General features: G+C 39.1%; 2 protein-coding genes across 2 annotated transcripts in view; both read left to right on the forward strand.

Annotated features, from left to right (window-relative positions):
- LOC145484217 (TNF receptor-associated factor 6-like) overlaps nucleotides 1-13,912 on the forward strand; it is a 204,127-nt gene that overhangs the window by 179,420 nt on the left and 10,795 nt on the right. Inside the window, exons 3-5 of the mRNA XM_081462853.1 lie at nucleotides 10,076-10,177; nucleotides 10,555-10,719; nucleotides 11,456-11,533. Of these exons, the coding sequence (XP_081318979.1) occupies nucleotides 10,076-10,177; nucleotides 10,555-10,719; nucleotides 11,456-11,533 (345 nt within the window). The remainder of the gene's footprint in view (nucleotides 1-10,075; nucleotides 10,178-10,554; nucleotides 10,720-11,455; nucleotides 11,534-13,912) is intronic.
- Nucleotides 1-13,912, forward strand: part of LOC145484214 (TNF receptor-associated factor 5-like) — an 82,652-nt gene that overhangs the window by 6,544 nt on the left and 62,196 nt on the right. The gene's annotated exons all lie outside the window — the stretch shown is intronic.

The raw sequence follows: 13,912 nt of genomic DNA on the forward strand, positions 1-13,912 counted from the left end.
TTTGTGACGACAGTTGTGCAATTATTCCTCCACTTTCGCTTGAATATTATGAAGCTAAAATACAAGTGTTATCGGTGTTTTCATGGAAACCAGCTCTTGAAATGCCACGGTATGTCGAAATACAAATTTTCTTATTTTTAAAAGCGCGCTCTAAGAAATAAAGCTACTGAAATTGTGGCGGGAACTTCGAGAAATTCAACTAAATCTGGAAAATGTCGACACTTACGATATGAAGAAAACCTAAAACAGCAATAAAACAGCATAAAACAGCAATATTGTGCCTATTTTGCAATATACCAACGTTAATTAAGTTACAATACGATGAATTAGTTACCTTCCACAGTATATCGTATCTGTAGTATTGTCCAAAAGCACCAAATTAAATGCGTGTTCTTTTCCCGTAAACAGCTACAGAATAGGGGCGGGATTGTTATTCCTGACAAGTGTTCTGCTTGACCAAAATTATGTCGCTGTAGTTGTGATCTTAATCACATTTAAATCAAGCACGGAAACAGATATCTCCGTTTCTCTAGAATACATCGTTTCAGTAAGACTTTGGAACATTTAAGTCGCCAATTATTTCTACCCGCATGACATTTTAATTTCCTTTTCTTTCCGTGTCACGAAATAAAATTTAGTTTCGAGAAGTTACTTTTGTTGAACATGTTTACCTTGCGAATTACCAGCGTTTACCCTTATAACATCCATACTTACTATGTCAATAAATCATTCTGAAACGGAAAACAGTACCATTTCCTTGTTGAACTAAACAAAACTAACTGCTTCCATCGGCTTAAAATATCGCATTGGTGGACAAATCGCGTGGTGTTGCGGTGTCTACTTCAAAAAAATATTTCTTTTTCACTATCATTATCAAGTCCAGTTCGCAGTTTTCTTGTGTAAGATAATACCGAGAAATGAGAGTTTCATTGGAATGTTGCAAATGACACATTTTGTTGCGATGCACCGAGTTTTTAATGAAATTTTGCCGCCGTATTTACATTAACAAATTACGAACTTTACTCTGATTGGATATTACAAATCACTATGTAAATAGTTCACCCCTGAACTGAAAATAATGCCGTTTCGTTTCTGAGGAAACGAATTCGGCAGAGATGACGTCAAAGGCGCTGATTTCGAAAATTCACTGTACGCTTTCGGCCAATCAGAAAAGAGATAGTGGGTTCAATGTATAATAATACCTGGAACTTACCAAAAAAACACGATACAATACAATACTGGTTTAATGTGAATATATACTTAGCTGTGGTGGTGCACTACAATAGTTCACCAGCTAGTTTACAGGTATATCACCAGAAAACAAATATTAAAATATAATGAATATGGAGTGGCCAAAATTGGCTAAAAAAGCTAAAATATTGAAAAAAATCGTTAAGACTTCCGTTACATATGCACAAGCCTAAAATTGATTGATAAATCGACAGAATAATTAACCATATATACACCGCACTATGAAAGTCCTGTCAAATCTAATTTGTTAATACTATGAACTTGATGTAATATTTGTTTCATCATAAATACTTATTTCAATTTCAGCCAGAAATTGAAATATTCACCTTAAGTCAGGATTCCTCGACATGATTCTAAAACGCTCTGCTAGCAAAACGCCATCGACAGCGGATAAGATGGAATTAAAAGTTTAGCACTGTTATATTTTTCTTTTGTATTTCTTTACAAGGTGCAAACAAAAGAAAAACTTGATAAATGGTGCGAAAACTGGTCACGTGGCCATATCCGCTACCGTTTGCCCGTTTCCGGCTAGCCTGCGAGGGCATCTGGTTTTTTAAGAGGAGAAAAACGGGATGCTCTTACAGGCTAGTTTTCGGCACCTTGTCAGGTATTTCGTCAGTTTGTGCTTGATATCGTGTGTGCTGTGCACTCTATCTTTTTTTCCCTAGCGTTCAATTTCAGGCAGTTAAAAAACAGCGATTCGACAGGGCAGACAGGGGAAGTTCAAATAAGTATAACTCGTTGGATACTTTTGTTCTAATGACTATTTCAGCATATTTAGAGAGACTCTTTGTATAGTGTCGACACTCACCCATCAGATAATTTACTCATTTGTGTCCTTTTCCTCCACCCCAAAAGAACACACCCCAGTGCTGCCTTGCCTGAGCTCTGTTTACTGGGCTACTATAAAACATATCAAATGATTGGGCTAATATGGCTATGGGCAAAGGCCCTTAGCCGCTTTTATTCAAACATCAAATTTCCTTGACAATCTTTCACAAGAATTTTGACCCAGTAAAAGTGTGGGCACTAAAAACGCTTACACTAAAACATATTTGAAAGGAAAACCGTGGATAGGACCTGGGGAGAAGGAGGGAGTACGAAAACACGCCTTGCACCGCAGACTAACAGGGACGCAATGAGAAGCACATGGCTTGGTAGGTCATGTGATCTACGCGAAACCTTTACAGGGGGGTCGACTGCATTGTACTAATATCTCTCCTGCCGGTCCCAGGCCCTCTCTGAATGAAACAATACACAAGCAGAGAAAGGGCATAAAAATCCTATTTCCAGGAAAATATTTTATTTCTTACTCACATTTGTACCTTACCATATTTGTTTTATACAATTTACATTCCTACTCTTTTCACACATTTTTACTTTCCATTTGTATAGAAGCCTTACGCGGAATATTTTTCTTAACCCTGATGATGCCGTGGATCGCATCAAAAAAGTTTGGATTTTAAAGGATTTTAACATCAATTTCATAGTAGTTTCAGGCCTCATTTGAACTTTTGTCAGTGTTATTATTAAAATAAGTACATCGTTACAAAAATCTATTGATTAACAAATTAAAAAATCCAGAAAAAAGAGACTTAATTTGTATTTTATTAGCGGAAAGCATTTTTAGTGCAGAGTGCACTATTGGGATGTTTTGGGGGTTGACGTCGCTAAAGCACTATGGCACTATGGCACTATGGAAATAAGGTGTAAACTTTAATGTTTGTTTAATTAATTAAGTTCAATTAATTAGTTAGGCTTGCAGGAAGGGGGGTTAGGATGGGGGTAGGTACTTGTGAGCACTAAGTAAAATGGGCGGTGCATGTACCTACCTTACTTCTTTGTTTACTTCAAAAAGCTCTATATTTGTTTCAGAAAGCCCCTTGCTCTCCTTGTGGTACTTTTCTCTTTAGAACAAAACCAATATTTGCTCTAGACGCATGCGCAGATTAATAAGCGTTAGTGTCAACTTCATACATCAGGTGGAAGATACATTTCATACAAGATCACACACTAACGTTGAGCGCTTTTCCTTGTGGTAGAACCCTAATAAGTCATAAGCATGCGTTCTAGCATCGTTAGCACGATAAGAGGATGTTACTGTGACTGCGTGTCTTTTGGAATTACGTCTAACTTGGTTCAAGAAATACCATCTATTGTTTGCAAACTACATTAGTGCGCTTATTTCATCCTTTAATTGTCTCCATCAAAGAGTCCAAAATGTTCATACCCGCAGCCGAAACTCTCCCGAGTAAGTGGCATTAAAACTTGTCAAATTGAAAAACCCAGGAAACTGCTCAAATATTGCTGCAGACTCCGTGGCACCTACTGAAAGCATAAACTTTATCAGTCTTTTGAGGGGAATCGTTCACCGATGAAGGATATAATCTCGGTCAAGTAGCGTTGTTGACTTTCAATACCTCTCGTTGAAACGCTCCTCAGTTGTATTAATCGATATCAGCGTGTAGTTTAAATTTAAGTGGTTTTATTGTTAACGCCAAAAGTGGAAACAGACCGTCTTGTTCCGTGACAATTTGATAATTAGATTAGTTCCTGTTTATCGGTCAAAAAAAAAAAAAAAAAAAAAAAAAAATGCGTTTTAAATAAAGCAAATCGTTCCTCTTCCATTTCTTCATCCGACATTCAACTTTCTTCCATTTATCTCAAGCTGTGAAAAGAATACTAGCACATCTTCCCTGTGTTTTCGAGAAAACAAGAATTTTAGGTTACATACCTTTGCGAGGAAAACACAAGTATCAAGCTACAAACGTTTTCGTGAAGAGTATAATTGTCACGTTGGCAACTTAAATGTATTATTAAATTTAAAATGAGCAAAAATCGGCTAGGTGGAAAACACGGGGCCGAGGTCTCGGGGCACGGGATACCGGGGTGTGGAAAACGCAGGGTGTGGAAAACGCGGAGTGTGGAAAACGCGGGGTCTGGTGGAAAACGCGGCGTCTACGTGGAAAACGTTGGGACTGGTGGAAAACGCGGGCTCTACGTGGAAAACGCGGGGTGTGGTGGAAAACGCGGGGTCTACGTGGAAAACGCGGGGTGTGGTGGAAAACGCGGGGTGTACGTGAAAAACACGGGATCTAAGAGGAAAACACGGAGGAAACGTTTTTTCGAGAAAATATGAATTTTCCTCACTAAAATGAGAAGTCGAAATTTTATTATTTTAAAATTGCAGTGAAAATCAATTCCGCTTCTCGGCGTTTTTCGATTAAAGCAAATTAAACATTTCGTGACAAAGAAAACCAAGCAAGAACCAACGTGCCGTGCAGCGGTTTTCTTTTGCATGGGGCGTCTATGTTATTTTTCTCAGTAACTTGCGTGGTTTTTTCTTTTTTTCTTCTTTTTTTCTTCTTTTTTGTTTTTTTTGGTACCTTTGAAAAAGAAATAATTAAATAATAAAGATTTTTTTGCTTACCATCTTAAACTATGAAAAAGCCTTTCTATACAAATAATCACTTTCGGCCGGTCATTGTTTATCGCCTGGGGGATGGCGGGGGATTTTCGGCTAAAGACAGTAACATTTCGCTGATCCCCCATTTAAATGTTATTTTATTGAAGTATCCCCCTCATAGCTATTAATAAATTTCATGATCCCCCATCGATGTCTTCGCACACATATTCACCTTTCGACATATATATTTAGTGCTTTTAACGGTCATATGACAGTAATATTTCTAAACATGATGCTGACTTACAGATTAATGAAGCCGCCACGGTGCAGTCTCTTGATCCGTGTCTTCCCGATATCTGATCAGGGTTCTAACAGAAGTTTTTACAGGCGTCGAATAAAGAATAACAGGCGACATAAATTAAAGTGAGGTCCGATTCGCCCGAAGGGACAAGCCAGCGTACGGGGTCCGGGGGTAAGTTCCCCAAGAAAATTTGAAATTTTTGTTGGCCAAAGATGCGATTTCCTGCATTTTGGAGGGAAAGTGTTAGGGAAAATGAGTTGTTTATGATTTATAAAATTAGATGTAGCAAGTAGCGTTGTTTCACCTCTTTAATAAAAATACTATTTTCTTCTTGAAACGTCTCAGTCTGTAAGTTCTAATTTATTGTTATATGTATACAAATTTCAATGACCAGAACATGTGGCTACATTCGATTTTATAGCCGGTAGAATTCCGCCGTTCTACTGAGAGCCCCGTGACTGATGTGGTCTGATGTCAATTGGCATAACAGCAACTAACCATCCCAAGTGTTTGGAAACTGCAAAGTTTCTTTTTAGAGTGCCAAAAAGCCATCCACCAAGTCTGTACGGGCATGTGACATTTAGTGATCCTCCCGTTTGGGCTCTCAGTTACGACTGATCCCCCCTTCTGTCATTCTAAAAATCGAATGATCGCCCCCAAAAAATCCTACGTCAACGCGCCCCCCCCCCCCCCTCCCCGCCCTCCCAGGCGATAAATAATGACCGGTCCCCAATGTACAATACGACAGAAGTAATTATAAACCTGGAGTCTCATCATTTATGAATCGCTAGTGAGGTCCCAGTCGATATTTAATGTAAAGGGAATAACATTTTGATTTCACTAGAACAACATTTTTTTGTAAACTCGTGTGTAAGGAGACTGCGAAAACGAAATCCACATTCGTAAGAGTGGAGATTATTCGCGCTGAAATTAACGCAAGCAACTACAGTAAGGGGCCGACTTCTGTTTTATTTAAAGGAACAACAGAATTTGTATTTTCTCGATTAATAATCCTTTAAACCTCTTTAGCTTTTGTTTCAAATTTGGCCCGGCTGGGCCAGGCATATTTTATTTGTTTATTCTTTATATTCTATGGTAATTTTTGTTGCCATTTCTTGAGGTCCTACTTACAGGTAACCGCCTTTTAATCGAGAAAATACGGGAACTGTCGCTTTTCATGATTAAAGATACTAAGCAAAACAATCTTTATTATTTCAATATTTTTTCAAAAGGTACAACAAAAATCCACGCAGGTTACTGCGAAAAATAATATAGACGCCCCATACAAAAGAAAACCACTGCACGGCACGTTGGCTCTTGAATGGTTTTCTTTCTCACGAAATGTTTGAGGAACGCGTTTCAAGCCGTGATTTTCATTGCAATAACAAAATTTCGACTTCTCATTTTAGCGAGGAAAATTCATATTTTGGGGGAAAAACGTTTCCCCCGTGTTTTCGACTCAGACTCCATGTTTTCCACCAGACCCCGCGTTTTCCACCAGATCCCGCGTTTTCCACACCCCGGGACCTCGGCCCCGCGTTTTCCACCTAGCCGCAAAAATCAACGTAAAACACTACAGTAAAATTCGAGAGGTGTCTTGACAAACGGTAATTAATTGTTAGTTATTCTTGGACTGTGAATAAAAATACCCGCATGAAATATACACACTGCTAAGATTATGTCTCATCAAAATCCCTAGCTGACTAGCAAGGTCAGTACAAACCAGGAGTGAATGGTAGGGGTTATATAGGAACTGTGTCAAGAGTACTGCGTCAGAACTATGCATTACACTCTGCACTATCTGAGATTGTCTCACTAGTTAATAATTAAATCCATACTCTCTCCTATTAAACTTACTATCAATCTCAGCGGTTGAAGCATGTAAGTAAGATAAGTTACTAAATACATGTGCGCGACGTTTTTTCAAGTTTTGATTCGGCAATCAAAAATTTAAATCCACGATTACTGTGCACCGAATTCAGAAGGAACTTTAATTTCATAATTGAAGTCATTTACCGGAGAATTTCCAAAAAAAATAGGAATTAGCATGAATTGATCAAAGTTGTTGCTCTCGTCTAAATACTCTCCACATATTCCAGCCGTGCGCAACAGCAATAACGCCAAAACAGATCATAAAAACACAACTTTATTTGCTTCGTCTCAAGAGAAGATACTTTAAATTAAGAAATGGGAATATGATAATTGCGCAACACACTGAACAAATGGGAAAAGAAAAGCATGTTTCTCTTATCTCTTGCACTTTGTCTTCAGTAAATGCCTTTACTGGGCACTAAAACTGATTGAATCTTAATACTTCGGGGTCCGGGCTTCACAGAAAAGCTTTCAAGGCTCCCGACTTCTTATCTAAAAAAGATCAGGGCTCCGCGCTGTGAAATGAGGGGGCTCCAGGCTCAGCAGCCAAAACGTTCGGGCTTCAGGGCTCCAGGGACATCTCCCCCTCCCCCCCCCCCTTCTTACCCTCCGCGCTTTAATTTGGGACCCAGCGAGAGGGATCACTTAAGTCAGAAGAATGTAGGCGCGTACAAAATCTCCGTAGATAAAGCATAACGGTCTGAAAACAAGGAACTAGTAATTTGCACGGTATTAATTTATGAAGTAGGGCTGAGGAATTACTTTCATTTTCTTCTTATCATTTCTTTTTTAACAGGCAAGTAGGCGAACCTTTAACTTGTCCCGCGGACAGGCAGGCCTTGAACCATGAGGTATATTAAATGCATTTTAATGTGCACAAGTCCATAACCATAGGTGTTTGTTTCATTGGAATAGGGCCCGTTAGAGTCTTAAAACTTCACCTTACCCCAAATTTTTTTTCGCTAAAACGAATCCTCTTGTTTATTTAAGCATTTGGGCGAAAAAAGTTTTGAATTTGGTTGAATCCTCGATTTTCTATGCCCTTTCAACGTCGCGCCTGAAGTGTTACACGACCGCGTTTCAGGGAGTCTGGGGCGGTGGTTGCTGATGTTGTCTACCCAGGAACCAAACATAATGGCGCCTCAGTCAGCTCTCTGTATTTGCTCGAGAAAATGGAAGACAAAACTAATCGTTCCAATATATTTTGGGACTAAAACGTCCAAGTTTTGTTTCAGAATCACTTCTTTTTCGTCACTGGAGTCAGATTTAGGTTTCGATTCGGAGGACGCCGAAATAAACTTCGATCGAGCACGTTCGACAACTGTGAACTCACTGCTTAGAGCTTTGAGAACAATTTGCAACATTTCAAGCGACGACGGGGAAGACTTCTTTGCGGACGAGCTGCTTGTATATTAGGAATGGAAAGCTAGATACGAAGTGGAGGAGCAGGCAAACGAAAAGCAGGAAAGAAAACTCAAGGACTGCTTTGGATGGTAATTTCGTCAACTAAACATAAGATTCCCACGGGTGTTTAAAGCCCGTTTACATTTGTCCTTAGCGAGAATGTATTTTGTCAAGGTATGGTTGTTCTATTAAATCCAGTTTGTGTTTTACTTTCTGGAATGCTTCATGTTTATAGGAGCGACGTAAGTGTTACAGTTTTCGAGACTTGATGGCCTCCAGAACACTGGCTTCGATCGATTGAAAATCGTAGAATTGTTTGGACTTGTATTTTTTAAGCTACGGGAAACAAGGCGGAAGGAAACATTTCATGCAATTACCGATTTCACATAGCCACACGTTTTAAGTCGTAACTCCAAATAACCAGTGTAAATTTTTTTCAAAGTTTGCAGTGAAATTCGGCGGATAAACGAAAAGGATGTGTTCCCTATGCGGTCCGCACATAATGTTACGCAGTCATATTTTCGACACTAATGTATAGAATGTTTGCCGCACTGCTGATTTCCAAAACCTTCGAAAAACTCTGTGAGTGTTACAATTTTGTTATCATGTAACTCTACAGGATTAATCTTCGACTTTTATCTAAATCGAAAGAGAAATAAGTGCTGGTTGGCGGCGTACAGTTGCGACCTACTTACACATCAGTATATTTGCTCGTAACGCTTCTTGATTGATCACACAAGTTTGCCGGCTATGTTATAAATACTGCGGGACTGGAAGATTTAGGTTGTCGGTAGTATTGCGACAAATTGCTGGTTGGCTTTAAGCAGAAAATTTTGAAAATAGCATTTGAAAGTCTGCGGAACAAATTCCAGTGAGAGTTCTTCAATGGTTCTCACAGACTCAGTTCGCGTGTTTCGGTTCGACAAAATCAATCATCGTTATGTCTTTATTGTACCATTGACCGATCATCGCTAGTAAATTGTACAGTATATCTTTTTTTAGATCTGGGATATTGCTGCAACAGCCGATAGCACTTCTGGAAGGCATTTCTGCGCACTTTTCGAATGTGTATTGCACCATCCTGAAGGAAATGAGAGGACGTGAAATATTCGACCTTCCTGGGTAGACGTCACAACAACCGCTGGACCCATTCTCCTCAAACTCGGTCGTGAAACAAAATGGCGGTGTTTTGGGGCTATTTTCGAGATTTCGTCGGGGCACAGAAAATCGAGGATTTAAGCGAATCCACAAATGTTTTCGCAGAAGTATTTGAAGTAACATGTAGATTCGTTTTAGCGAAAAAAATCGGATTAACCTTTTCTTGCAAAAATTGAAAGTTGCGTTATTAAAATTCAATATACTTAGTGACGAGAAGACGTCATTTATAAAATCAAGCAAACAATCACGGGACTTCGAGACGTCCTCAACCATGCAAAGAAACGAGATCGCGAGACAGCGTTGTGAAGAAATCGCGTGACTATGCACATAACTCCTAAAAAGCGACACTGCGAGCCCGTGAAATTTTGTGACACCCAGAGTTTTTGAGGGACCATTCCCCACCCTTTGAACAGGTTATATGACCGTAAACCCTTGGTTATAACTTCTCTCAACCCTTTCTATAGACCGATCACTCTTCCTCCTAAAGGTTGTTGTTAGAAATTAGTTTTATTACTTAACTGTAATCGCTAATTAATTTTTAAGCAATCATTCGTAATGATTGATCAATGTGCATGCTTCCTTACATTCGGCGAAAGTGCACGTGTTCGAGCATAATTCAGAGTTCTTTATGAAATTGTACCATTCGATCCCTCAGTAGTCATAGACTTTCTGTTCCTTTTTAGGATATCTTTCCGGACAAAGCAACCGAGCGGAAGGTTCTATCGTTAATCATAAAATGTCCAAGTGATGGTTGTGAGTGGACTGGTGAATTAAGATATAAAGAGGTACAGATTGTTTGTTTAATATCAGTGGAAGGAGAAATAGCACCATCAAATTCGAACAATCAATCTCCCTCTGGAAGTCAACTTCCAACTCAGGTCGACATCACGATGAACTAAACATAAGGCTGAAAAAGCTCTTGAAAGTGTGAAATAGTAGCGTACATGTAAACTAGACGTTTCGGGTTTAGCCCATCTTCAAGAAGTGAAAAAAGCGCGTACGTACACGTACGCACTAAGTATAGAGTAGACAAAGGCGTGCTGTGACGTATGAGTTTTCAAATGAATGATGGTTGACTTGCTGTAAATAATATAGTCGACGGTGAAGAATTGATGTTTTGAAGGTAAACGATCTTAACTAAAGCGTGTTGGTTCTCCGACAGACTCACTTGGCACCCTGCCCTTTTAGAGATGTTCCCTGCACCAATGAAAACTGTCCAGTTATATTGAAAAGCAAAGACCTCAGTGAACACGTGAGTGTCACGTGCCAGTGGAGGATTATACTGTGTGAATTCTGCAGTGAGCCACACCCAAAGTGTCAAATGGAGGTAACAATAAACCGATGAGAGCTATACTTAAATATATTGTGAAACTTTAACTAGATACAGTTTGAGCTGAATGATCGATCTTGAAACCAGTCAGTATGCACTCAACAAACCTTCAAATTGGTTTCTTAATAAATAAAGGAATTTTTCATGATCAGTTCTTCCTCATTGGATTGCGTTAATTGTGTAATTTCCTACAATTCATTTATTAAATATAACTGGAAAATTAAAAGTGATCACATGTTGTCAGCATGCAAATACTGAAATACTTGTCTTAGTATATACCAAAATGATGTACAGTGCATTTCTCGCGCCCTGATTGGCTCGTCAAACTCATGAAATCATTTGCTCTTCACTTCCACTCTAAGAGTTTGTCCTTTTTCTTCACGCGGAAAAATTAGAATAAGCTCTTCGTTTCGCAGATTTGTAAGATAGCTTTTCCAACTGATTATGAGTAAGAGTCACTAAGAAAATCGCTAAAATATGGGCCAAAATGTTTGTTAACTATTGAAAAATGAGATGGTTACAAAAACATGAAACTCTCCATATTTTGGAATGGCAATATATTTTTTATATATACAAAACACGTGCAGTTATTCAACTCCACTGCGGCAAAGAAGCAAGGTTTTGCCGTTTTCTGAAAAACAAATGTGATGCTTTTAGCCTATTGTACCAAAAATTGTATACGCAGGTGATGTTATGAGAATTGAGAGATATCAATTTTTCTTTTTACTTTTAGGATCATGTCCGAGAAAAATGTAAATTACGTCCATTAACCTGCCCATACAAGTGCGGCGCTCTAAACCTGAGGGACAAGGTGAGGGTGACGAATCTGTGCTTTTTTTTCTAAATTCCATTCCTAATTGCAACAGCACAGCATAATCCTCGTCCTCGTCCTATACATTTCCCAAAATCTCACCTTTGCATGTTTTGCTGCCTTTAAGCGAGATAAAGTTAATCAGATTTTGAAGATTGCTTCTATTTCACGTAAGCGCTTATCTTATCTTAAGTTTTCCCTGTTTTTTCTCTGATTTTAAGTTTCGCTGGCCGTTCCGAGATGTCAAAAGGAACGTTCCTCTAGTATCGACTGTTCCCCGGTTTCGTGTTTCTGTTAACTATAAGAGGATCAGCCTTCTTACGCAGTAGGAACAAAACGTTCACTCTAGTGTAAATCAGAAACGTTTCGTTCCGAGTTCCCAACTGTAAATGGAACACATTGTTCCTAAATTGACAAATTAGGACTCTTTTGTTCCGAATTTCTATCTGTGTATGGAACACTTTGTTCCCAAATTGGTAATTTAGGACTGTTTTGTTCCGAGTTCCTATCTGTAAATGGAACAATTTGTTCCATAATTTGTCATTTAGCACTGTTTTGTTCCGAATTCCTATCTGTGAATGGAACAATTTGTTCCCAAATTGATAATTTAGGATCGTTTTGTTCCGAGTTCCCATCTGTGAATGGAACAATTTGTTCCATATAGTTGGTCATTTGGGACCGTTTCGTTCCGAATTCCTATCTGTGAAAGGAACATATTGTTCTCAAATTGATAATCTAGGACCGTTTTGTTCCGAATTCCTATCTGTGAATGGAACAGCTTGTTCCCAAATTGGTCATTTAGGAACAACAACAACAACAACAACCATTTTATTTTGCATAATACAGAGAATATCATACAGCAAAGTACATTCAACTTAAATAAGCAAAGAAAAACTACTCAAAATAATAAAAACTAAACGAGCTGAGTAGTTACAAGAATTATTACGCTTTAAATCGCTTGTAAGAAAAATAAAGAAAAGAAGAGGTAGAAAGAAAAAAAACATACGGATATAAATATAAAAAGAAATATAAGTAGTAACGGTGCCAGTTATAGACAGAGCATTGTTTCATTAAGAGCGACAGTCACTTAAAGAAATAATAATAAGAAAACGCTGAGGGGAGCTACAAAGATGGCATTTCTGAAATGATCGACTTCAGAAAACTTCATGGCGCGCCGCAGGCAGTTCTTCGAAAGTTCTCTGCAACAGAGTTGTACCTCAAAAGAGCGCGAAAGACGATTGCAAAAATGATGAGATTGCAGTGGACGCAAGATTTTGACATTGAAACACTGGAAGCAAGAATCCACTGGGCAACAATGGAGGAGTTGTTGGAGGTGGTGAAATTTCATCTGCCGCGTTACGAAAATACCGTGAAGATTTGCAAATCGAGTCCAGCTAAAGTTAACCCTTCATACTTGACATTTGCCACGAAATTCGTTGCCATGTTTCTGTTCTTCAGAGTGAAGGGGTCGCGTTCCATGACTTATCAATATTTGACGGTGGACATGATTACTACAGCTAAGGAATTAATGCGAAAAGGGCCGATTCATTGATCAGAAAACGTTCAAGACTGCTGGAAAGTATGGATTTGATTCTTTGATTCTGACCGATGAAAACATGCAAGTGCTCAATGGCTACATCTCGTAGGTCAGACCGCTGCTCAAACCCGAGTGTGATTTCGTTCTCGTCAACAGAAATGGTGACCATCGCGGTAAATTGGGCGAAATTATGAGCAAACTGCTTTTTGATGCTATTGGAAAGTACATTCATCCTACGCGTTATCGCCAAATTGTTGAGACGGAAAGACTCAATCAGCTCACCAGCGAGGAGCAAAGGATTTTGTCGGAAGACCAGAAACACCGTTCTCCTGTTGCCAAAGTTCACTATCAAAAGCGGAGAGTATGTAGTATTGTAAGTAATGTATTTTATTGTACTGTTAAAAAAAAAAAAGAAATTTCAACAACAACAACAACAACAAAATTCAAAAGCGGAGATCGCGCGAAGTTGCTGTGAAGGCTCGCGAGTGTCTACAGAAGCTTCAAGGAAGCAAGGGTTCAGAGGTGGACGAAGATGTACAGGCGAGGTTTGGCAGTTCAACTTCTGGCTCGACACTGTCGGTTGAAACTATGGAAAAGGCAAGCCTGTCTTCCCCAGGAAGGTTGTCATTCCCAACGAGAACCTGCGAAATCAGAGGAAACTTCATCGGGTGATGAAATTCACGGCAGACGAGGACGATTTTCTCTAGCGAGGAATTAACAGGCACGGATATGGACAATGGACGGCCATTCTGAGAGATTCCGATTTCAAATTTCAAGAGCGAAGAACAGCAGACTCTCTAAAGAAAAGGGCTGGACTCAAAATGCCACTAGTTTAATAACAC

Source organism: Orbicella franksi, chromosome 4, assembly GCF_964199315.1.
Source record: "Orbicella franksi chromosome 4, jaOrbFran1.1, whole genome shotgun sequence".
Lineage (NCBI taxonomy): Eukaryota > Metazoa > Cnidaria > Anthozoa > Scleractinia > Merulinidae > Orbicella > Orbicella franksi.